General features: G+C 42.2%; 1 protein-coding gene across 1 annotated transcript in view; it reads left to right on the forward strand.

Moving 5' to 3' along the window:
• LOC122184088 (solute carrier family 4 member 1 adaptor protein) overlaps positions 1 to 11,851 on the forward strand; it is a 16,151-nt gene extending 4,300 nt beyond the window's left edge. The window contains exons 6-14 of the mRNA XM_042878651.1: positions 34 to 194; positions 1,041 to 1,110; positions 4,690 to 4,879; positions 5,641 to 5,752; positions 6,134 to 6,377; positions 7,261 to 7,335; positions 8,082 to 8,152; positions 10,449 to 10,521; positions 11,488 to 11,851. Coding sequence (XP_042734585.1) covers positions 34 to 194; positions 1,041 to 1,110; positions 4,690 to 4,879; positions 5,641 to 5,752; positions 6,134 to 6,377; positions 7,261 to 7,335; positions 8,082 to 8,152; positions 10,449 to 10,521; positions 11,488 to 11,537 — 1,046 coding nt within the window. The 3' untranslated portion in view covers positions 11,538 to 11,851. The remainder of the gene's footprint in view (positions 1 to 33; positions 195 to 1,040; positions 1,111 to 4,689; positions 4,880 to 5,640; positions 5,753 to 6,133; positions 6,378 to 7,260; positions 7,336 to 8,081; positions 8,153 to 10,448; positions 10,522 to 11,487) is intronic.
• Positions 11,852 to 26,618: the final 14,767 nt, after the last annotated feature.

Here is a 26,618-nt window from a genome sequence, read left to right on the forward strand (position 1 = left end):
TGTTCCTTGCTTTCTCCCTTAAACTTTTCCCAGTATCTCGAAAAAGGAAGTCAAAGAATTGGGAAGATGAGGATTTTTATGACAGTGATGATGACACCTTCCTTGATCGAACTGGTGCTGTAGAAAAGAAGCGACTGAACAGAATGAAAAAAGCTGGTAAAATAGAAGAAAAACCAGAGACTTATGACTCACTGGTAAGAGTAATTATGACATGCCAGGCCTATTCTTTAATGAATGTATAATTACTAAGAAGGGAAGTTTAAAAACATTTCCAGATCTTTTTTTGTTGTTGTTGTTGTTGTTAGCCTGACCTCTAGTATTATTTCAGATCTTTATTAATGGACCAGGTTAACATTGATGGTTATAGAATGCAATGCTTTTTTAAAGTCTTGAGAGAAAAAGAATTGGATCTAAAGGAAACCTTAGTATCAGAAAGTAATTTGTTACTTAGACATAACACTTGATGTACATCACACAAACCATTACTGGGACTGGTACTAACTGATACCTATCTGCTACCTTATGCAAAAAGGATAACTGCTATGGAGCATGAACTGCCTTGTTACCAGGAACTGTCATAACTTAAAACCAAGTTAGCCTGCAAAGAAGTAGTCTTCAACTGCTTCAGCTTCTTCAGAGAGGAGGGTTCAGTTCTTGAGGTTCTGTCACTGTATACAGTCTTTAATTTGTCCCAGACTAGGAGAGACGAGTGAACTGTAAGTTCTACACAGGCAATAGGGTGTGGGAGGAGCAAGGAGGTGGGTGTAGGGAGGCTTGGAGGATTGTAATGATGGCAGAACATAGCTCTAAAAGCATTACATGTTCTCTGGTGTTTCAAGAAGTTCTTTCACACTGTTCAAATAACTTTCTGATATAATCTAGATCATTTTTAAAAACAATATGTTTTTCATCCCACAAATTCCTGATCAAAAATCAGGAAACAGAAAAATAGAAACAATGTGATAGGCTATTTGAGGAACGTTTAGAAGGAAATCTTTAAGAAGGTAAAAATCTCACAAGTGTGTTTTTTTTTCTCATAGGTTACCAAGCTAAAGGAGGCTGAAAATGAGCTCTCTGAGATAACAGAAAAGCTGAAGGCTTCAGGGAAAGGTAGGACACAAAGTCTCTGATTGTAGTGCTTTTCATTAAAAAAAGAAAGAAACAACAAATGAAAATGCATCTTTGTATATCATAGAATCATGCTTAAGTGCATTTTTTCATATCCCCTTTTCATAAAAGGGCAGGAAAGTGTGCAGGTAACAGAGTTATCTGAAGGAGGGTGCTTGGTGCTCATCATCCAGTATTTATGTGCTATTGTATGTTTAGTCACTTATTAATGAATGCAACTTTTTCCAGAAGTATACCACATCAAAGGTAAAGGGGAGAGCATACCTGGAACATAACAGGGTGAACATTATTACTGTTCATCTGCCGATAATAGCAAAACTGACCCAATTCAAACATTGCATTTTTCTATCTCTTCCAGAGCCATTTATAAGGGACAAGCCAACGACTGAAAGAGAAAAGACAGTATTTTTCATTTCACTTCTCTCATTGCAAGTGCATCTTAAAAAGGAAAGCTCACTGAGCTTGCTAGCTAGGGAATCCTTCGGGTTTTCAGGATTATGTCTGTGTATGAAGGCAGACCACTTCCTAAGTGGGAAAATATATCGGCTAGTAACTTTTAATTGTAAAGCATTCTACACAAAGAAGTACATTTTAATTTAAATTACTGATAACAACTTGTGGAATAAAAGGAAGGCATGAAGGAAACCTTTTTTAGGTTGGTTCACAATACAAAAAGCTTTCTAATCAAATCAACTTTATTAAAGGCGGCAATGCCGTTTTTGTCAGAACTTCTTCAGCAAACCTGCAATCTGCAAGAAGACAGCAATCTGACAGCAGAGCTCTTTTGTGAATTACGTGTATGCATTCCTTCCTGGTTATTCAGAGCTGCACCCAAACACATTTGAATGAATGTTTGTGTTGATGATTGATTCTACTAAATGACAGTTCAGAAAACCTTACTGTTTCACTGAGTCAACGGATCAGTTCAGTGCCTTTGAAATAACTGTTTTCAAAGTGAATTTACTGAAAAGTAGTTCATGACCAACTAACTAGTAGGAGAAGCTAACGGTGTGAGATGGGTAATTCCCATCTCTCATGTGTCATGAAGCTTTTGTTTCTTGTTTTTCAACAAGGATGACTGAAATACAGACTAGGAGAACAAAGAATCAGTTCATTTATAGACTGCTACTAACACCATATAATTCCAATGATATGTTGTCATAGTTTGGTAAATTGTAGCTTGTTATATAGCTAGTTTAAAGCCTCAGAAAAATAGCAATTTCAGCACTCAAAAGTTAGCTTTAACAGCCTGTAAGGTGCTGCAATACAAAATGATTCAGTATCAAATGCAAACTTCCTAAAACTAGGCCAGGATAGAACAAAGTATTCTGCCAGGAGTTTGTGTGTGTGTTTTAGTTGCTTGTATTTTCTCAGATTTCTTTGGTTGCCTCAGGTTAATCAGAGATGTGGAATACATCTTTAAGATGGGAGCATACGTAGTGGTCGTGAGTGATCCATGTACTCTCTGGAGCTGTCTGGCACAGTTGCAGCATTACATATAGTTTCAGAGCTGTAAGGCATTTTGTCTGGCTCTTTCTAAGAGAGACCAATGAGTGAATGAGTGGCTAAATTGCAACACCTCTCACCAAGCACTCAGCGAGATTAAGTGGCTGTTGAAAAAGTCTCTGTGAAAGTTCATAAATTGTCCATTAGAGTTTTTCAGAACTAACTACAAACAGACTGACTTGGCTTCTCTTAATTCACTGACACAACTGAATGAAATAAACAAAACCAAAAAAGAACACACAGAGGTTTTCAGTCTCATTTTTGGTTGCCAGTTCAGAGGAAAATTATTGCTAAGCTGATGGTGCAGTAAATAGCCCAATAGCTTTTTATTCCCTGGAATGTTAAGTATAATAGCCAGGATTGATTCACCTCCCAGCAATATCAAATTTCTCTTAAATAGTTTGGAAAAGGGCTGCAGCAGATACTGTATGCTAAAGTAACCCTGTGTGCTCAACTACCTGATGTAAGGCACTGTGGGTGGAATCAGAGAAACCTGTTTGCTAAGAGGCTCATCTGACACAGTGAAGATCATCCAGTGAAGCACCCTTACGCTGGTCTGGGACTAAAGTAGTGAGCTGTGAAACTGCAGTTCCTTCAGCTGTTTCTGAATTACCTGACTAGACATGAAATGCTACCATTGCAATTCAATGCTTCAATTAAATGGTCGTTCCTCTCAGCTTCTGCTGGCTGATTCAGACTGCTTATTAACTGACTTTTCAATGATCATTTCTATCTAAGTTCATACACGCAGCTAGGGAAGACTATGTCTGAGCTTTTATAACATTTCATTGTTATTTATATGTGGTTGAAGATGGATGCTCTTGTCTTTTGGAGCCTATTAATCTTGTGTGTCTTCAGTTATTGTTGTGGCTTTTTATGATTGCAAAATGCAAACTAGGTTTTGTCTCCAAATCAGAAACATCCTTTCCATTTGAGTACATTGGAAAATGTTAGACTTATTAGACTTTTGTGTAAATATTTCATGTCACGTACAACTGCTTAAGTATATACTCATAACAATAATTCAGATTTGTGCATATTTAAAATTGCAAGTGCTACTTAATCAGCTACAGCTGAATTAAATTAACTCACTAGTCACAATTATTCGTGTGCATAAAAAGATAAATGCTTGTAAAGCTGCAAATAAATATCAGGTTTGCCAATTTTTAAAGTAGAACAGCAGAAGACTGCTTGTGTAAAGGTGTTAATGGCAACAATGTTTTTCTTTGCCTCTAAGTTATTTTTGAGCATAATATAAAAACATTTGAAGCAGTGTCCAAGTCCAGGAAAAGTTTTCCTGGTTTGCTTTGTTTATAAATTCCTTGTGTTAGAACTGTGTATTTATTTCTCTTACTTGTTAGAGCTTGAGCTTTTTCCTCTCGAGTTGTATTTTAGTTAGTCAAATATGCATAGAAATACTAATATCTGAAATAAGATGAAGTAAAAGGACTGTTGGTTTTTGTTGTTCTCCACCTCTGCCTTCCCCTCTCGCCCCCCCAAGTACAGGGCAATGTTTTCTTGTTACAAAATCAAGTCAAAACACAGGTAGATTTTATGTGGCTGTAGAAAACCATTCTCATACATACTCAGTCCTTCAGAGATGGGAGGCAGCATCATGTGATTCATTTTTAGGTTTGCAGATGTAATTACATCAGCATTCCAGGAAAGCCAAAACAGGATTCCCCATGCAGTGGTGTGGGATACATTGTAGCTGTGTTTATTTTTGGACTGTGACTACAAAAAGGACCCAACAGCCACTTTTTTTTTTTTAGGGACAGCAGATCTTGAACTGAGATGACCAATGTACATTATGGACAGATTTGCTCGTAAATAAACATTCAATTTTGAGAGGCTTTGATATCTAAGTGGTTTAAGATTTACTGTTAGGCTTTGTTAGGAGAAATGTTTTCATCCTTCCAGATCTGTCAACCTCCATTATTTCCCATTCAAAAAGATCTTCCAGAGAAGATAGTCATTCCTGTATATGTTATATTCCTCCCTTTAGTCTCATTTCCCCCCTCACAACAATATGCCTCTTACCATTATCTTGCCTAGGCCAATCCCAGCCAGCAGCTCAAGATTCCTTGGACGAATTCATGACAGAAATAAAATCAGGAAGCACCTTAGACAGCGTGACTCGAAAGAAACTTCATCTGCGGTCATTTGAGTTGAAGAAGGAGCAGCAGAGGCTGAAAGGGTTAATAAAGCTCGTCAAGCCTGCAGAACTGCCTGAGCTGAAGCCCTCGTAAGTTTTGGATAAAGTCTGAAAAAAATCACTGTTGTTACTTTCTATGGGCAATTGTGCACCCTCCCATTAAGTAGACAGTTTTCCAAATGCAAAAGCAACGATGCCTTCACAACTGCCTGCCCTGTCCCTAAAGAGCCACTGCTGCTTCTGTGGCCAAGGTAGATGCACTGCAGGTGGAGATAAGCCCAGATGGGAGCTGGAAGCCTGGTGTCAGCTTTTTCTTTTTTTTTTTCTTTCTTTTTTTTTTTTAAACTATTTTTCCCAATTTGTATCCAGAAGGAACTGAAGAATTTTACAGTACTACTTACAATATGAAACTCATTTTGTGAAAGGTAGAAGTCAAGTGCAGTGGCTGTTCAAATACTGCACAGCTATTCATGGGAGCATGTGCTGGGCTCATCACTTGCTAATGGCAACTTAGAGGTTTAATTAGAGGTTTAATTGCTTAACTTGTTTAAATTGAGGTTTGGCCTCTGAGTGTTTATATGTATACACATACATATTATACATATGTAAGTATATAAGGGCATTTGAATTTGAGAGAGATAGGTGTTTTTTTCTCTCCTGTTATGACAAGTGTCTGACTCCTAAAACAGACATGTAGGATGGAGGAGTCATCTCCTGAAAGCTCCTCTTTAAATGTTGCAAGTGAGAGAAATCAAGTCTTTATGCAAACATCTTTATTTGTTTGCATTTGTAAATATAGGACTTCATTGATACTCTATATACTGCTTTTCTCTGTATCTAATTTTCATTAGGACTGGGAGTTACAGTCTGGAAGCAAACAGCAAGTCTAAAAAGATTACCCTCCCTCTCTTCGGTGCTATGAAAGGGGGGAGCAAATTCAAGCTGAAAACTGGAAGCCTAGGGGTAAGTGCTCTGGGTCAGGCACTAGTTCTCAGACATCATCTCAGGCTATGGAGCCTGCAGGTGGAAACTGTTTTATCACATGTACAAAAACACCATGGAGGAGCAAGATTGGAGCAGTGGAGAAATGTGCAGGGCAGCAAGCATTTACTGTCAGACTCAGTGTTGCTCCTGGGAAAAGCCTGCATTCTCTAACTATGGGTTAGACATCCTTTTTCCTCTTCCACCTCTGCCAATATCTTTTCCTTTACAACTTAACTATTTTTCATCCTGTGAGTGTTCTCTACCTGTGACTGTAACATCCATCCTTTGTCCTGTAACAAGTACTGGTGACATCTACTTCCATATTATCCTCGTATTAATGCACAATTGTTTGTCGTGCAGAAGTTGCCTGACAAGCGTCCACATGTTCCTGAAAGTTTGTTAAAAATGAAAGATGATGGACCTGAGGAGGAGGAGGAGGAGGAAGAAGAGGAAGAAATTGAGGAGGAGCAGAAAGTAGATGCAGTAAGCAGCAGAACATCAGATGTGGAGATGAAGGTGACAGTAGAGGAAGCAACAGGAAAAGAAGCAAATGGTCCCAATGGTTCTGCCTGTAATAACGAGAAACTAGAATCTCTTCAAGACGGTAAATGATGAGTTTTGATTTTTCCAGTAGCAAACCTGAGCCTGGAACTGCTGATTTTCTTGTCTAGAGCTATGGGAATCCTCTAAGATTTCGGTCACAGGTTTTCCAACAGCTTATAGCTTTTCTACAGATTTTTGCCATGAATCCAACATTTGTATGGAAGCAGGGGAGAAACAGGTGAGTTTCACTTGGCTCAAGTTGGAACTCTGCTTGGCAGTCAGTTTTTCCACACTTTTGGTAAAACAGCAATAATCTCCTGGACTCAAGAATGGTCATATTTTGATAAGTCTCGCTTTCATTAGGGTGAGTGTCCATGTGATAGTAAATGTAATGTGTTCTTGGCAGGGAGAGGTATTTCATAAGAAAAGAAATGCCTGTGTGAAGTTTTAGCAGCTTGTAAGGAGGAAAGTAATTTAATAAGTAGGAAGGAAGAGGTATTTCCTTTGTACCTATGTAGTTTGTCTATAACACATCCTTTTTTAAGTTAACTTGATCACAGAATCACAGAATTGTAGGGGTTGGAAGGGACCTCTAGAGATCATCAAGACCAACCCCCCTGCCAAATGTATTGATGTATGTAAAAGCTTAGTAATGATAGTGTGTTTGGTGGCAGAAACCTAATTCTACCTTCTAGAATTCTAATTGTCAGAATGTTGGGCAGGTTGCTCTTGAAAAGTATGTTTTAACTGATCACAAGTTTTCCTTTATTACTGTATTGCAATGGATTTAGATGAAGTAATGTGAGGGACTTCTAAGAGAAAACTTCTTCCTGAAACAAGCGTAGCTAAGAGTTCCTTTTAAGTTTGTTTTCCTCAGGGATGCTAGCACTCCTACTTGGAGTTGCTGCATAGCATTCACTTAACTCCTTTTATGTATTTAACAGGAGTTAGTTTTCAGCCTGAGCCAAAGATACTAAGGAATAAATCTCAGGTGGGACCTTCACAAGAGAAACCTCAAGGTGAGATGTACAATTTAGATTACTGCAGTAAAGTAGCAATTACATTCAGAAACTGCCTAAAGGAATTAGTGCTTTCTTATTAGGAGAAAGAAACTAAGCCTTATTTTAGACTCTAGAATCAGAATGAAGGATTGTTTTGCTTTTCATAGTCACTAACTGCATTGACATTCTTTGTTTTAAAAAAAAAAGTAACAATTCTTTTAGGACTGTAAATATAATGCATTCCCCCCCCCCCTTTTACTTTCTTGCACTAAGTTGTGTCACTTTGTAAAAGGGAAGTTCTGCCATTCTGTACTGTCCACTACTATATCATGTTAGTTAGCACTCTTAATGACCCAAATTACCCCTCTACTTGAATGTGCACACACAAAAAAGTCAGTTCTCAAAATGAACACTGTGTGTGTGTGTGTATAACGAGCAACTGGAGAGAGCTGTTTGAATTTTCTATTTTTTCCCTAACTCAAGTTCTTTTAGTGCATGTTTTCCTGTCCTCATCATCATGTCCATAGACTTAAGTCAGAAAGGTCAGTATCTCATAGATGAAGAGGCAAAAAAGTCAGAGATACTTTTCTTTTACTTCCTCTCACCTACATTACTGTAAAATGATAAAGAAAAAACATGATGGTCCTATGTAGTGAGCTGTGATGGATGTATTCCAAAGGAAATACGTCTTCATGTGAGCTTATTTCTGATATAAGTTTCTAATGCATCTTAAATCTTTTCTTTTTTTTTTTTTTCCCCCTCAGTGTCTGAGGCAGTATGCAAGGAATCCAGAGAGACATCTGAGGAAGTTAAGAAAACTAATACTTCAAGCAAGGTCAGTTACAACTGTGTCTCCTGCAGCCTAGGAGTTTTAAGGAATCACTTGGTAGATTCCTCGTTAGTGAAATAGTAATAGTAACATAGAACTACACACTGACATTGGATGCAGCTCATGAAGTCTCTGGTGAGAAGGTAAAGCACAGTATTTCAAGCATAACAGGGGTGTTCTGCAAAGCTGAAGTAAGCTAACAAGGCTTCCCAGTTGAATCACAAATTTATTTTTCTAGCTTTTTGCTTGGAAGAGCTGAAGTTAAGCCTCTGGTAATTGCTTCTTTTCCTTCATCACAAGTGTTGTAGAGCGTAGGTGATCTCTGGGCTTTCAAAGTGGTATTGCAAAACTTTCATGGAGAAAAGCCTGGGAAACACTGACTGACACAGGACATGCTGGACTAAAATTGTAGCTAGTCTGTATTGCCATTACCAAGCCTCATTCCTTTCACTGAGATACGGTAAGATATCTAACACGGCTATTGTTTTTTGCAACCTAATTATTATTAAATTTGAGTGGATATACCAAATAACATGTTCTCCATGCATAAGATTTGCAGTAAAATGTAAAGTATGAGTCTTCCATGTTCTAGGACAGAGGAAAATGTTGCCTTCCTGGAAAAGGTGGGAAGGAACTTCTCTGATGGTTTTCACTTAGCCTAGTGATTGTTGTGAGGCTCCTCCCTTTACAGTGCATCCCACCCTTATGCTGGCTGCCAGAGACAATTACTCTAGTTGGTGGGCCATGAGTTCTGAGCATTATGATAGTTTTTTGTAGTGGCCATTGAGTTTTAGCCTTGTTCCACCTATTTAAAGAAACTTAACTGCCTGTACCATGCGTATGCTGCTGCTGCTCTTACTAGCTCTGGCAAAGGACCCAAGGATTTTGGAGACGAGGCCTTTAGAATCATCCTTTCTTACTGGCCTGAAATATAAAGAAGGTAAGGGTAAACTTAGCCTGTTAGAGCCCAGAATACACCATTTCTATGGATATGGTAGAACAAGGCAGCTTCTCATGCTGAAGCAGTCAAGTCAGCACCTCTCATCAGTACAGAGTTCACTCTAACACTGAGCATTCTCCAAATACCAGATGGCTTAGCTGTATTCGCTCTCCCATTACAAATCACTTTTTCCGCAGGCTCTGCCTGCTACCAGGCTCAGATCTTGCATGGAAAATATCAACCTGAAGTCATCCTATGTTTTTTTCTCTTCAGCTATTTGAAGAATATCTTCATTCAAATTGTACAAAACAGGAAAAGCAATTGTTTGTTATTTTTTTTTAAGTGGCTCTTTTCAAACCGCATTTAGAAACTCTTCAGCTCCAGTATAATGTTTTTTAGAAACATTAGTGTTACAGAAGAACTCTCTTAGAGGTTTACTTGGGGAAAGAAAGCTTTCTGAGGGAATGAAAAATTGCTTCAACTGCGTAACTTAGGACTGTGTCACAACACTACAGAGTAATGCAAATCAGTGCTAAGTGGGTACATTTTGAACTCTGAAACCTTTCACTTTACAGTGGTATGGTTTTATTTGTGAGCTACCTGTACGTGTTGAAAACAAAAGGCATCAAGAAAATGCTGATGTGACAAAAAAGCTGTCATACAGCTGTGTCAACGGTAGCTTATTTTTGTTTGCTTTAAATATCGCAGTGATGCCAGTAAGACCTCACAAAAATTGGTTTTCTTTTGAAAAACTAAGTTATAGCTGAACTTTCATTTAAAAGTATATAACAGGTAGTGTACTTCTACGAGTCACATTAAACCTGAAGTTTTTGGTGGGACTGTGCTATGAGAGCACCAAAGTACTTCAAAATCCTACTCGAAAGCTTTGCACTGCATAAAGAAACTCAGTGTTGAATGACACTGCCAAATATTAGAGTGAGACAAACTGTCTGGAAGTGTAGCTGTGAAAGCAAGTGGAGAGCTTTCTTTGAAACCAAATGTTCTCAAATATACTTCTGTTACTCAGTAAAGTTGTGGAATGTTGCACTGAATTCATATTCCCTGACTAGTCTGCCCAGCTCTACTGTCTGAATGCCATTGATAACTGGATTTGGTGCTGGCAATAGACAGTTTTGAGAGGGACTCTGCACTAGACAATCTTCAGAGATCCAGTCTAACCATTGGTTCTGCAACACTACTGGAAATAAACTGAAATAGAGTGTTTACTGTTTGTTTTAGTCCACAACCATTGTAGAAATAATCCTTATCTGTCAGTGTTTGTATTTGGATTAATGAGAGATTTATTGACTGACACATTGCTGAATTGGCACAGCACCTTAAAAGGCTCTTCTCCTTCTGCAGGTCCAACAACCTTTTTTTTCCTCACAATACCCAGATGATGACCCAGACTACTGCATTTGGATTCCTCCTGCAGGTATTGACTATTTCTTTGTTTTTTTTTCATATAATTTGAGAATCTAACAAATAGTCAGGGTGTCCCTGTAATGTACTGAGGAAAAAGTAACATGGGAATACTTCACTGAGAACACAACAATTTTTGGCTTGTTATGCTCCATATTTATTTCTTATAGCACCATACGGTACCAAGTCTATAGCAGCTCCACTTCAATGGTCAGGTGCACCTGAACTCTGGTTTTCAGTTTTCTAACACTTGGGAGACCTAACTGTATTTGCATACAGTGACACATCTGAAAGAAAAGCTTAAAACTTCACTAAAGATAAATATTCCAGCAACCTCAGCATTCCCAGTTCTTATGGAAGCCTGTGAAATCTGAAAGTGTTCCGCAGATTTCTGTAAATACAAACTGTGGGGCATCTTTTAGAGAAAAATCTTGCTAATTCTTTTGTGAAGATGAGCTAAAACTGAACACCTTCATTCCAGAGTGTTTTTAGTGAAGTGGGGTTATTCTTAATTGCTCCAAAACTGAAAATTTATTTTTGTGCGTAGGAGTTTCTATAATGAGATCAAAGCTCAACTTTCATTTAGGAGATTCATGATTATAACTTTTATTAAGGCTGTTGCAACCTTACAGTGTGGGCAGGTTCCAAGGGCAGTAGGTAAGTAAAAGTTAAGTAAACTGCATCCATAAGAGGGAGCTCCTTTTTCTCTCTCTACAGTCAGCTGTCTTAATAAGGATCCCAGGAAAATAAGAGAAACAAATCAGGAATAGATGAAGTTTTGACACTAATATTAATGCTGTGTTAAGAGGAGTTATACATCAAAAGACAATTTGGTCTCTAGTATCCATTCCGGGTTTTATTCCTGTCTGGCAGGTGCTGGCTAGAGAATAATACTTGTCTACAAATCTGTCTTGTGCTAGTTTTTTGGTAGGTTATGCTGTTGTTCTAGGCTACTTAGAACTTTATCTTTGTTCCTTAGATCAGAGTGGTGATGGCAAGACGCATCTCAATGAGAAATATGGCTACTAAACTTCAAGCTCCCAAGAACAGATCTGAAGCTTGAAGGTCTGCTCTACTTCAGACTCTTTCACCACCCATTGAGTGATGAAAGAGATGGGTTTTCAGACTCTTTTCCAGCTGTGCTGGCTGTGAGCTTTGTGTCCTGTTGTTTGTCTTCCAAATACTCGTAAAAAAAAAAAAACAAACCAAAACAAAAAAACCGACTCCTGAGCCCACATATTCTTCTGCCTTATCCCTCTATTGTTAGCCTTGTTATCTTTATTTGGTGTAAAACTGCAGACTCATTTCTCCTTTTGTAAATAAAGATGTTAAACACCTCTACACTTCCAGGCTTGACATTTAATTTAGGTTGGTTTTATGCAATTAAACTGACATTACTGTTTTGCTTCTGATATTGGTTGAAAATAGCATCAGGGTAAACAAAACCTGAAAGTTCATAAAGAGATAAGGAGAGCTCAAGGACCTCAAAGAGCACCTAGTTTCAATCCCCCTGCCATGTGCAGGCTTGCCAACCACCAGACCAGGCTGCCCGGAGCCACATCCAGCCTGGCTTTGAATGCCTCCACAGATGGGGCATCCATAACCTCCTTGGGCAACCTGTTTCAAAGAAAGATGATTGACTGCAGGGCCTTACACAGCCCATTCCCAACAGCTTTTAGTGCCACCGTAGACAAACAGGAAGACCAATACCAAGTCAAGACCAAAACTTCAGTGCTCTCTCACTCTAGACTGTAGACTGTATCAGTACACTTATACAGCTTCTCTCTGAATACATAGTATCTAGACTCATAGTGAAAGGTTGTTTGAAGCTGTGCATGCTGACAGCTTCAAGACACCTTCAAGACGCAGCTAGAAAAAGAAGTGACTAAGATTTAATATCTAGTATAAGCCATCAGAAATTTGCTCAACATATGATCCTCCTCCACCATACAGCCCATCCCATCATCCAGGCCCTCAGTGTAACACGTCCACATCCAGCTCCTGATTCAACAGCCAGCTCCAGGCTGCAAGGACATCTCTGCAGCTACCCCTTGTCCTTGTTAATTTTGACCCAGTGCTATTAGGTTAGCTCTCCACTTCTTTTAAAACCCACAAGTTAGAGCATATAACCTCCAGGGGGAGCTCATGATGCACAGACCTCGCTGTGCCTGAGCTCTCCATCGGCAAGAAGGGAATCCTTGTGTGATTGGGGGTATGTATGGGCCTCTGATGAACGGTCAGAAGAAAACTGATGCTATAACCGTGCATGTAATGGTCACGTTTTTGGAAAGGAAAAGAGCATTCACATGGTTATTCAAAGCCTTCAAAGGATCATGACACCTATCGGTCACCTACTTGTCAAACTGAGTTTGCAGTACAGTAAAAAGCTACAGGACACAGAGATATGTAATTAACAAGCATGCCATCCTGTAGCCAGCTCACAGGCCTTGCTCAGGAGTACCAGAAGAAGTTCCTTGCTTAAAGCTGCAGTTTCCTGCACAGAGCATACACTTAGCTGGCGCTTTCTTTGCAGCATGTGTTTACCTCATTACCATCCTTATTTTCTGCTGCTATGAAAATTCCAGTTCTGCATTCACCTAATAAGTACTCCTAAATTTATAGAGCATCAACACCACAAGGTCTGTGAGCACCTCGTATTTGGGCAGCTGGCTGCAAGGTGTTATGGTTTTGCAGCTCTCTGAGCAAAGCAATATACATTTTGATATCTGTACAGCAGTGCATTCTACTGTGTTGGGGCACAAAGTTAAGCATATGTATTTGTGTGTAGTTGTAGACATTATACAGTTGTTTTTGGTTTATTTTATCTTAGGAGCTCTCATTTTCAGAGGAAATCTGAGGGAAGATGTGGAAAGTGCTCTCTAAGTTAAAGGGAAGGGCAATACATCAGCTCAATCTGTTTAATTACACTTTTGAATTGTGGCAGTGTTTTGTTGATTGTGCAGCTGTGTGGATGTATGTGCAGGTGTATGCACACTTTCAACCATAAATATATTGCTTTGTTTTTCTGCTTTGACCTGTTATACCACTTGAATCTCAGCTTTTTGCTTTTGCTGGACACAGTCTGCTGAAACTGCAGTCTGGGCGTTTCAAGAGATCGTCTGGTTTTGCTTGAGTACCTATTTCAGATCCAGTTTATCGTAACATCTAGACATGAGCCATGCCTGAGAACCTCACGAGGTTCACCTGGGCCCACTGCTCCAGCCTGCCTTGGTCTCTCTGGATGGTATCTCATCCCTTGGGCATGTCTTTTCTCCCACTCTATTCAGTCTGGTCTGGTTTCCTGCTTCTGGTGTTTTGCCACTGCTCCTTCTGTGGGGTAGCAAAGCATTGTGCTGAGCCACTTCCTCTGTTACTCTTGACCCTGGAGCCCACCTTGAGCAGAGCAGGCTGCTGGTGTGGGGCTGCATCTCTGCCTTCTTCCCTAACCAGAACAGGTGGGGAAGCTCTGAGGTTTACTTTCCTGAATTTCTTCAGGGGATGAACAGCAGAGCTATCAGCTCCAGATAGGGTGGGATGCCAGAGGAATATCACTGTGAATCTCCTAATACGCTCATTCATCCATCCATCCCATTCCCATTACACCTTTTCAAAGGAAACAGCATTCCAGACTGCTCCGTAACAGCAATTCAGTAACATCCTAATTGCTCTTACATGCTAAGGTAATTATAACAGGGTCTGTGGTGGAAGGATGATTTATTTTCTGGTGTTGAAAGCACAGCTGTAACTACACAGACCTTCTCTGTGCTTCCTCCTGAAACAGCTCTCTTGGCTGCTCAGGTGTCTCACCGCAGAACAGATGAAGCCATTTTTTCTCTCCAAATTAGCAGATTTGCCTGAGAGCTTGCATTTGCACTTGCAAAGCCGTCATAGAAGGAAACACACTGTGAAGCACAGATGATCTGCAGATAGATTTCCTTCTGCTGTTCAAAACATGCAGATACGTAGTAAACAGTTCAGGCTCAGGCCCAAGCAGAATCAGCTACTGACCTTTTGTGATTCACTCACAGCCCTGATTTTCTTACAGCATTTCCTTAGAATGACAGAATCATTAAGATTGGAAAGACCTCTAAGATCCAGCCCATCCCCACCATGGCCACCTACCACATCCCTCAGAGCTACATCCACAGGGACAGTGACTGCACCACCTCCTTGGGCAGCCTGTGCCAGTGCCTCACCACTCTTTCTGAGAAGAATTTTTTCCTAATATCCAACGTAAACCTTCCCTGGTGCAGTTTACAGCCACTAACTTGCTGCCCAACTTTCCCAGCAGTGAAACATGGTTAGTTTAACAGAAGCAAGATGTGCTCAGTGAGTGAAATCTTTGTCTCTCTGAAGGATGCTGGCACTGGGTCGAGGATCTTGTTTGTGAATAACTTTGTGAATCTGGAATGAAGGATGCCATCAATGTCTTATCCTCCAGAAGTGTGAGTGGTGTTAGGGGTAGAAGGGAGAGAGGAAAGAATGACCGGATCTCTTCTGGGTAGAAAAAGGCAGACTGTGGAGGAACACTTGGGTGGGCCTCTGAGAAACAGCAAATGAGCAGGAGGTGCAGTTGGCAGAAGAGGCAGTGTTATTGTGCCAAGAAAAGTTCACCCTGGTTAGCTCTTGGTACCTGGGTACTTAAAATCCTGTCTTAGATTAGTGTCCTTGCTGCTCCCCAAAGACAAACGTGAAGATGCGCTCATTTTTGGGTGTGGAGTAGTGGGTAGATACCATAGCTCTGACCGCACAATTGCTTTCAACTTAAAAAATTAGAAAAGAAAAAAATCTGACACCCATTAGGGAGAGAATAGGCCAGGTGGTCCACGGGTATGAGTAATTTAATCTTTTTTAAACTGCCAGAAATAGCTTCCATTCCCATAAACCTGGATATATACTTCCTTCAAATCTTCTTTACACAGACTAGATCACATGAAGCATGGTCTGCTAAGGGACAGAAAGAGTCTGATATCTGGAGTAGCTTTCCCAGCTAGAGGATCACCTCGTCTTCAGGCAGCTTCCTCATTTTGCCTTTATGCTGGAAGATAACTGGGCTTCACTGTTGGGCTGTAAGCCAAGATACAAGTGGCTGTGCCCAACTTTCAAAGCATGGTGCCCAACAGCATTTTACAACAGGTAGAGTTGTTCTATGGTGGCTGTACACAGCGAAGGTTGCAGAGTATCTATAAGCAATATTGTTGTCTTGTTTAAAAACGACATAAAATTTACAGCAAATCAGATTTCATTGTTCTGTCTTCTTTCCCCTCTGTAATTTGCTGATATCTGTAAGGGTAGTAGGGTTAACCCTAACCAGTTAAACCATCTAAGAATGCAGAGACTTGCTTAACATTCTGCTGTGCTTTATCCAGCATCAATGAGGCTTGACTAGAAGAATTTTTTAAACTACAGGTCTTGCTCCAATTTGTATTTTGTAATAGTCACCTTTAAAGAGGAAAGTAATCTCATGTCCCAAGCCACAAGGGGGCATGTGGCTAAACAACGCAAAGGAGCTGGAAATGTGCAAGAGCCAGAGAAAGAGGAAAATGTTGACTTTTCACAGCTGCTTGGAGCTCACTAGGAGTAAGAATAGCAGCACTGGGCCAAGGCTCTATTCAACTTACTGTCAGTTGGATGTACAGAGGAAGAAGCAGAAGAAATTGTGTGTGTGTGTGTGTGTGTGTGTGTGTATGTTTGCCCTCTGTAATCACCTGAAAGGAGGAGATGTACTAAGGGATTAGTGGGGAAATACTGATGATAGATGGATGGTTGGACTAGATGATATTGGAGGACTTTTCCAACACTGGTGATTCTATGATTCTATGATTCTATGTGTGCATAGGTGATAAGAAGAGAAGCAGAAGTCACAAGCTGCATGGTACATTCTCTCTTCAAATTCACATTCTCTGTGAAAAAGGGCAGCTTAACCTCTTGCACTACTGACTTGTCTTTTCAGTGGAAAAAGATCCCTTAATGTGATCCTTCAGATGTGCTTTTTCAGCACATTTTGCTCATGCAAAATTCAGTGAAGAGCTCACTATTTCTGTGTTGGGTAGGGTTCCTAGCATGGGCACAGCTCACAGTATCTGATTTGGAACTATAATTTGAAGGCAAACTAGAGAAAGCATGCTACAAAACAGATTCCCAGGATCTAACTGCTGGATCTTTCTTTCATGAGTTCAAGTTAGTGCCTGGCCAATGGATGGAGATGGTTGTTGTGGAACCGGATGTTCAGATACTGGGGAAAATTACAACCTTTATTCTGGAAGGAATGGTAGTGTGGAATGAGGGCTGTGTGTGAGGGAGTGAATGGGCTGCTGTCAGTTAAACTCTGTTTTTAGTTCTTGCTTTGGATCCTATTACCTTTTGCACAGAAATTGGGTTTATTTCTACATTCCCTTCAGCCTAAAGCAATTTATAGCTCTTGTTCTTCCCCTTGTGAGTGGGTGGGAAGCTCTTATTTCAGAGTCCTTTAAATAACCAGACTCAATTTCACCCTCATAAATTTGATCTCCAACACATATCCCTTAACTAAATAAGCAAATATTTTTTCCTAAAACCAGTTTGGCTTATTCCTAGGTTGACCTTTTGTCAACAAAACATGAAGATATGATCATGATTGGAAACACTTCTCTCAGGCCCATAAACTGGGCAAACAAAAAGAGGAGAAGGGAGGGGAGAAAGGCTGGGGCTTAAAAACTTCATTTTGGAAATGTCAGCTGGGCAACCAAACAGCATGAATCATAAAAAAACAGTGAAAGAGGCAGGGAAACAATGTGTGAACAATTATTGCACTGAAAGAGCTGGTAATTCATTGTATACATAACAAATCTGTCTGTTAAGCTGGGAAATGGTATTTCACTTAATTCTCTGGCATGGTTGGTGGTTTTCCATGCAGAGAACTGAGCTTGGATGGCATCAGAGGATAGCTGGGTGAGCTAGGGTACGGGACAGCCTTGCAGAGGTCTACAGCTCATGCCCTGCCACAAACTGTTCACAGCAGTTTTATCAGGCAGTATACCAGGCACATAAAGGATCCTCCTCCTGGCAGTTGCCAGTCTGCTCAGCAATTTTTGTCTGCTGCAGGCCTGGGAACACCAGTGAAACTGAAGATGAGGGGTGTTTACTCTCCATTCCCTCCAGAGGAGTTAGCACAGACAAGAACACTAGTTGTGCTGCCTTCTCCAAAGGTCCTCCAGATCTTTCCCACCTCCTTGATGGTCCCCAGTGTATGTGGGTTAGAGCCATGAAGTGGCCAAATGCCCCAAAGCTGTACAGTTGTGGTGGGCACAGTATTGCCTCAGTTTTCTCTTCCCCAGCCCAAGCCTAGGCAAGCATCAAATGAGGCAAGCGGCAGAATCATAAAATAAAGATCTTTCCAAAAGCTGAGAAACACCGTTCCCTAAACTTTCATGGTTTCACTGGCAATGTGAGGAAAGGCCTAGGTTAAGTGAAGGAGAAATGTGTTGGTGAACTCATGTGTTGGTGTAGGAGAAAGCCTGCTGCTGCCCACACAAGTCTTCAGCAGCAATAGTGCGGGGACAGTGGCCTATCTGGTACCTGGTTCCAGCCTCTCATCATGGGAGACTTTGCTGGATGAGCTGCACCCTGTGCTAGCCCCTGCACATCACCACCAGCGTTGTTATCAACTCCAACACAAATTAGGGGTGTTGGTGGGAGAACTGAGCAGTGAGTGTATGATGCTGCACTAGTAGGTAAAGACATTAGAAAAATAAACTCAGAATCGCGCATGGGGCCTGAATTTCCCATCATTTGCTATGGCCAGTAAAGTAAGATTGTCTGTCGCATGTCCATGTTAGAGCTTGCTGTGCCTTTGTGGGCTGTCTTCCTTTGTCATGAAGGGTAGAGAGAAGGAGTTGAGAACACAGTTCTTAAGAGATTCAGGGAAAGGCTGAAGCTGTAAATCAAGATCCTCAATACATTTCATCTAATTTCCTTTCAGTATTTAGCAAGAAAACAAATGCATACACAGGAAATAAGGAACAGATGCGCAAGCGCATCTTGGGACAAATAAAATAACATGCAAAGTAAGCAGGCAGGCGAGAGTAGCAATAGAGGGTAAACAGACCACACAGGCACCATCAACATGGGGCTGCAACTCCAAATGCTGCCAACACTTGCAAAGGCCACAGCAAAGTGGCCAATTCCACTTCCAATTTTGGCTGTGACTATCCCAGGCCAGAACTTTGACTATCAGTACTGGATGCTTTGATGACTTGGATGTGCAGTGATTCTCCTCAAGAATAAGCAAACATTGAGGGATATGGGAGAGAACCAGAGACAACTGAGCCTACTTTCCTCCTTTTGGGGCAAATTCCTTTTCCACATTGAGTATGAAAACCAGACAGAACTTACAGCAGAGACTGGGAAGCCATCATATACTCTAGCTATCCATGGGTTTGAGTGTGTCCAACACCTTCCCTCACCCATCCTGCAGACAGAAAGCCATTTTTATACTGGATCTATAGAGACTGAGACATTAATTCCCTGTCCCCAGCCTTCCATAAATCCTAACCCAGCAGAGTCCCAGGGCACCAGTCCACAGTATTGTGTGAAATACCAGCCTGCAGCACCCACAGAAATACAACACAGTCTTGATGAACTCCTCAAAGCCAACAGCAGCCCTTAGGCATCACATACTCCTAGTTTTGCAGGGCAGGGTTTGCATCTGAGCACATGGGTGACCACACATTTAACTCACTCTCAGTCTCTTCTGCAAAGTTTCTGCAGTTCCTTGTGTGTCTTAGACCAACATCTCTGAATCACCCAAGGCCTGCAAGGTCCCCATCACCCTCCAGGATACCCCTTGGACTCAGGGAGGCTGGATGGAGATGTCCTCTGAGCCCAGGTGAATTAGAGGACTGGTGAAAAACATCCATGTTCTCCCTGTGTCCAGCCTGCCTCAGTGGCAGGAATGTGCTGGTAGATCCTCACATGCCCCAGATCACTGTGCTTTGCCTTCCAACTAGGCCAAAGCATTTGATTAATAACTGAGTTAATTCCTGTGTTCCCAGACAGGGCAATCCTGAGGTGTGCTAGAAGCACACAGCAGGCTGTCCCTCAGTGTCCGAGGACTTTGGTAGGGTGCTGGCATGAAGGTCTTGCCAGCCACTGGCACAGGAGCAGTCTGGAGAATATGTGGCACCAAACACTGCCCATCTCAAGCAGAGCACTGCGTGAAGGCAGGAGGGAGGTGGCACTTTACAATGTCAGAAGGACATTTTGCTTTGTGCTGTCCAACTTTTTGCTGGGGAAATATTTCTTGTTTTCTCCATGTCTTGGGATCAAAATGACTATTGCCCCTTCCAACCAAACATCCCACCACAAAAACAACAGTCAAAGCTTTTTGCTGCAATGCAGAGGATTCCCTAAGCAGCTCTCTCTGTTAAGTCTTGGAATCTAACCACAGGGTGATACAAATGGAACAGACCTGCTGGGCTGCATCTAGTCCTTTGCTGTCACAGAACACAGTGTCATAAAAGCCATTTCAGAGATACGTTCTTAGCTCTCTGTATTTACTCAGGGGAACTTTTGAACAGCAAGAGTAATATTTATGCTACATATGAACCACAATCTAACCTCAAGAACAGTTTTTGGTTCTGGTTTGGCATTTCCTGAGCCAAATCCCAAACACATTGAAATCTCTAAAACCTCAGGTCTGCATTTCACGCTGTCTTACATGAGTGCATGCCTCCAACAATCTGTCTCAGTATTTTGCAGCACAGAAAATCAAGCTTGCATTTAGATGAAAGGTTCTGCCCAAGACCCCTGTGTATTGCCCTCATGGCAGGTCCCCAAGTGCATGATAGGCTATAGAAATATTTCTAGACATCATTTGGGGTCCTGTTGAGAAGCAGCCACCTCTAAACACATTGCAGCACTTACTGAATGGCTTCCAACCATGTGAGAGCTCCATTTGTGAGGCTTCTAAGGAAATTGCATCCAGTTGTCATTGCAAAAGAGGGAATTTAAGGCACGCACAATGTAATTATTCCCACTGGGAACTGCCAAAAACAGCAAGGGTGGCACCCTGTTGCTGTGAAAAAAAGAAAAGAAAAAAAAAGAAGTTGTAGACTATCTACTTCTGTGTGTGGCCAGGACTTTGATGTCACATCTCCTCTGAGCACAGCCCTACCCCTCAGCCCCCTGCCAGCCTGTGGCCATTGGTGCTGCAGGGGAGCACAGACCAGCCCAGGGGTCTGGACCCAAATTTTCATGGAGGGTTTATGAGGAACAGTAACCTCATCTGGTGAGGCAGGCAGTGTGGCCAGGTGCAGAAATGTAGTCTGGAAGTGCTTTGGACTTCCACATCAGGAGCCATGCATGGTACCACGGCCAGGAGATCTCAAGACCGGACCCCAGCAGTGCCACCATGCTGCTGCTGCTGCCCTGTGGTCCAGGGGCCTTCTGAAAAGATCTGGGAAGCAGCAAAAGGATCAGATCTAGGTTTAATTAATCTTTTTTTCTGCAACCAGGATCTTTTCCTCTCAGCACAAGAAACAAAACACAGCAAAGAATGAGCTTTGGGGGATGCTGGGCCTGGAAGAGGCTCAAAAGAGCCTAATCTCATTCCTCTGTGTATGTTTTTGCTTTGTATAGTCTTTTGTGTATGCTTTTACTCCAGATGTCACCAGCAGAGCTGAGCAACTAAGCTGTCAATGACAGAGCAGTGGGAGAGGCAGCAGCGCTGACTAGGGAAAGCGGGCCCAGCAGGGTGGACGTCTCATGCAAAGCCAGTATCACCACTGTTCTGCCTTTACAGAGGGCCTGTGGCACCACCTCAGCTTCACTGCTGTTTGCAATGCTATTGAACGTATGAAAGAGAGCCTGGCTCCATTGTTCCACAGAGCCACATCTCATTTGGCCTCCAGATGAAGAGGACAGCTCAAGGGAAAACACTGGATGGGGCTGAAGCCGGGGCTGAAGGCTGGAGCGTAGGGCACAGTACTGTCCTGCCAGCTGCCAAATTGCAGAAAACGCCCCACCGATAATCAGTTGTACACTGGGATGGCCAAAACCCAAGCTGATCCATCTCCAGCATCAGCTCTAGATCGCAGTAGTTGTTTTGATCTGTCTTAACTAACACAAGCATCTTACTGACAGTACATTCGCAGAGGTTTAACAGCAATTAAACTCAGATGTGTCTCTCGCATGGGAGCTTGGCTTCAGTGAGTATGGTTTCAATAACCAAGTGGTATTTTGTTTACATGCCATAATTATGATACTAAAATCCATACACAAACCTCACTGAAGGCAACTGCATCTTTTAGTGCCTGGTCTGCAGGGGCTTGTGTGCATGAGACCAACATCTTTGCAGAACGCAGAGGTAAACAGTGACAGAATGGACGTGGTGCATGTTTCCATTCAGTTAACCAACACCACAGGCACAGGTGAGTGGGGATCTTGGTGTGTGGCAGGACAGGTGTTGCTTCCAGCTCATGTGCTGGAAGCTGCTGGAGAGCTAACTGATGGCTCTGAGAGATGAGCACTAGCAATAGGGCCATGCCCTGGGCTTATGCCTAGTGTACACAACTGCGTTTTCCTCTGGTGCAAAGCATCCCAATCTGAAGTTGTTAACACCAAACAGAGTCACAGTGCAGATGAAACATTTATCTTCACAGCAGTGGTTGTGTCACAAAGCTAGGGCTCACATCTAGCATGAAGATATGTTCCTCTCAAGCACAGAGCAAGAGGATGCAGGGTCCTAAACTTTAGCCCTTTAAAAATTCCCCAGGACAGAAAGGACTCCAAGTTGCACAGGGGAACTTATCTTGTGGAATACACATTTGTGGATTACCAGGGAGAACTTCAAAGAACTGACAGACACTGTGGTTCAGTGGCTGTGGCCATAAATGGGGTACAGTAAGCTCAGTGCCAGTTCTGGTTCAAATCAGCACCTCACTTTGCCTCTCAGGACTTGTGTCTCCCACCCTGTGACCTTCTTCTCTATCTGCAGCATGGGATTTTTGAGAAGAGAGCTCCAAGATGCAAGTCATAGCCAGCATCCCAGTGAAGACATTTTACCAAGGAAGCAATCAGGAAGAGGTGATGAGGATAAGTGTTTTAAAATCTTCTCTTAGTGCTGAATTAGAACAATCCTGATCCATTCCATTATAGAGTCAGACCATGAAGGCTTGAACAGTTCTCTATCTTTTCACTGCACTGGGGAAAAAGAGCTCAATGCAGGCAAGTAAAGACAAAAATAAGCAATAATTTAATGGTTTAAAGTCTGTGGCCACAAAAGACAGTTAATTTCTTTGTCATGTTGATGACCTTCCTCCAAGCAAAGGAGCTGTGGGGAGAGGAACAGTCAGGGGTGGAGATGAAACGGTACCTCCAGTAATAAAAAGCAAAGCAGATCTGCCTGCAGTGAGTTTTCCTTTTGGACAGCCATGCCTGGATAATCTCCATTTCTACCTAAGAGATAGCAGAGCTGTCAGGACAGACTCCATGTGGCCACACAAGAAAGCACAGAGACAACCCTTGGCTCTAAGGAACAAATGTAAGGGGGAGGGGAAGGAACCACCAGCAGGGGAAAAGAAAATAACAAAACTCAAATCTATACAGCAAACAAAAGCACAGCTCCTATTTTTACCCAGTAATTTACAGGCCTGCCCCCCTTCCTATTTCGCCCATTTTTAATCTGCAGCAAGTATCTCTGAACTGCGCTAAGACAATAAATCTGGGTCCCTTTGAAGACCTTGGGTGGCAGTGCAACAACAATATACTTTAGAAAGCAAACATTTTAGAGATTCGTTTTCCCTTTGATCTGCAGCATGGTACCTCCACTGCATACATATGAACCCACGCATGTGCATACGTCCTGCTGAAACCGCTGTGCTCTAATCTGTTGATCCCCTGCCACTGGCAATGGACATCAGAGGGATCCAAGCTGGACATCACACACAATGTACACCCTCACAGAGACGCACGTGCATGCAAAGCCTTTGGGTGAAAGAACATCATAAAAGACGTGGCCTCTCAAAGAACGGTAAGGAGAAGAATTGAGGTGTAGTGAAAAAGCCGGTGGTTCAGTAGAAAGGACAGGAAGTGGTTGTAAGCAATTGTAGAGTTTGTTTATTTTTAAAGCAGAGTTAGAGGAAAGGGAAGAAATCTTATTGCACGATATCTTTCTCAAATCCCCAGGGACCATTAGCAGGGTCACATCTATGTGATCGACTATGCAGACCTTGGCCCTTGAACTAGCAGAATAAGCAAGGGCAGCAGCTATTTGTCATCCTCTGTGTAAGCCTGTTCTGAACGCTTTGGCCGTGGATTTTGCAGACAGCTGTTGACAGTGAAAAAATAGCGAGGTACCAATCACTTCACCATTCTGGTTTTCTATCTCAACATCTGTTCCCTTGTTGGAGGCAGAGATCTCTTCATGTTCACTCACTCTCCAAGCAGAAATCCTCTGGCTATTGAATGACACTCCACAGAAGGCCCCCAGTCATCTTTCAGACATTCACAGCCTCTGTATCCTTTTGTTTCAGAGAGATAAAACTATATAATAAACTTTTTTTTTTCTTTAGTTTAGCCTTGTACTGTCATTGTAGCAGCGGTAATCTGAGTTCACATGTCTACCACAGTCATTCAGGTGAAGGGACGCAATGCAATTTATGAGCAAAGCATCAATCACAAGAGTATCACTCACCTACTTCACAAATGCAGCTCCTCTGGACCAGAAATATAACTGTGGATTGGCATTTTAGGACAAGAAATAGGAAGAAAAAAAAATCATAGTTCAAAGACAGTGAAATCAGGATGAGAAAAATCTGTGATCTGTGCATGGTGTGAAATCCTGGGGAACAGCAAAAAGGGCTCATTGCCTTTCAATCTTGCTTACTTTCTTTGTAATCCAGCCTCTATCTATCTTGCCATTCTGTAAACCATGATTCAAATGTCAGAATACCAAGTCCTGCTGAAGGTGAAGAGCTCAGCTCTCATGACTATGTGAAAGCAGGCTCAAAGTGTGCAACAAGATTAGTTAAAGCAATGTTGTCTCCTTGAGTCCGAAGAGAGCTTTAAACTTAAACTGTGAGGGGTAAAAAAAGCCTTTATTCCATATTAAGTTATTCATTCCGGGACCAAAATTGGTTTAAGTAACACTGCTTGACTTACTGGCATTTCATCACAAATATCCAGCTCAGATGTCTTTGCCAGGTCTTAGACAATCTCCAGTGCTTCCCAGCTGCCATGTTGCCTTTTGCCCAATTGCCTGCTCAATTGCCTTTTGCTCAGTAACAAGACCTTCAGTTTCTCCCCTACATTTTTTAATGGGGATACAGTTTGCCAATGTATCGGTCCAATAACGTGTCAAAACACGGTCCCAAAGGAGTAAAGGGGGAAAGAGGCGAAGAAGGGAAGGATGACCAAATCCAAGATGCATTTTAGGCTCATTCCTGCCACTAAAGCCCAAGGCTTACTGCCTGGGGACAAGTTCACAGCTATGGGGCCAGATAAACAGGACAATAGCTGCAGCTCATTGAATCAGCAGTTTTCCCCAACCCCTGCCCTCCAAAACGCAAAGGAAGGACAAAAACCCAATCATCTGACACAAATTAATTTCCTGGAAAGACTGCTGAGTGAGTTAAAAGCACACGTGTGCACACAGCACCCTGAAACCTGACCCAGCTGCTGCAGCATGCTGTCTGACATGGGCATCCCCAAACCTCCCCACATTGCACACTGTGCTGATCTCGCATTGCTGGGTGCTGACACTCAAAGGGAAGTGCCAGCATTGAGGCAGATGCAGGTGGTAAATCACAGGCAGAAGGGCTGAGCAAAGAGAGCTGTGTCCCCTGTCGCCCATTATGGGTCTCCCTCCATGGTAATTTTCCAGGTAATTATCTCAGGTGGCACAAAACAGGAGCTGGATATGCAGTGACTGGGAGTGATTGGGGTGGTCAGTGTTTTCCCCAGAATGATTAATTCTGTTTTCAAACTGTTTGAGTGGAGAATAAGTATGGGACTAAACGGTGCCTACAATCCCCTGGGTGGCATGGACATTAGAAGTTGTCAGTTCTGACCCTCCCTGTTCACAGATTGCCCCCAGGTGCTACCCCAGCATACCAAGCCATTGCACAATGGTAGCTGGGTGCTGCACAGCTCACGGGTGTGACACCATGAGTACAAAGCAGATGCCAAAGCACAGCAAAGTGCTGCCATTGGGAATAGCTAAGAGTATTCCCAGGTCCTGACCGTTGTGCTCAGAAGTTCAGAAATTAGGGCTGGAAATTACTTCAGGAAATTGTTTAGTCCAACACCAGTCCCAAGGTAGTATCAGCTATCCCTACGCTGCTCCTGACATAAGTGTGTCCAACTTCTCCCATGAAACTCCACCACTAACAGATCTCCATCACTTCCTGTGTGAACAATTAGCAGGGATGCCCCAGGACATTTTAGCAGACTCAGCAGGAAACAAAACAAACACTGAAATGACTAGACAAAGAGAAGGGAAGGAAAGGGGTCAAGTAAAAGTAAGAAAAAAGGGAAAGCCAAAAGAAGGAGCAAAAAAATCTATAAAGATTGTCATTCTTGTCTCCTTGTATAATCCAAGAGCTACACAAAGCCCAATCCTTATCTTGCCACACCTGGAGGCCCAACAGGCATCCAGATGGTCTACAAATGAAGAGTCAAGAGCCATGTTAGCTCTCCATGAGGTAACACCACCACTGGGAGCTTTTGGGAGCTAACGTGATAGCGTGACTATAAAGCACAAGTTAGCCACAACCCAGTGCTGACCCTAAGAGCAAGAAGACTGCGATGAGGAAGTCGGTCATTGGTGTGTGGCGTTGCTGCCTTCCTTTAAAGCACTGGTCCTCTCCAGGCTGTCAGATGGTGGTGGTGCAAGTCTGGGCCTTAACTCCACAGCAGCTCTTTGGTAGCCTGTGTGCTCAAGTCCAAGGTTTCCAAGTGGTTACAGGGCTGTAAAGCAGAGTAACTGCGCACCGTGCACTTTGACATTACAACCACTGTTGATCTTGGCGTATTATTTATCCATCTTCCCAGCCATAAATTTACTCCCTGGACTCTGTGACTTGCTTTATAACCATACTCTCTGTGCTGAGACTGCAGAGCCCCTGGGACAAG

Source organism: Lagopus leucura, unplaced genomic scaffold, assembly GCF_019238085.1.
Source record: "Lagopus leucura isolate 7727_CA_CO unplaced genomic scaffold, USGS_WTPT01 Super-Scaffold_73, whole genome shotgun sequence".
Classification (NCBI taxonomy): Eukaryota; Metazoa; Chordata; class Aves; order Galliformes; family Phasianidae; genus Lagopus; species Lagopus leucura.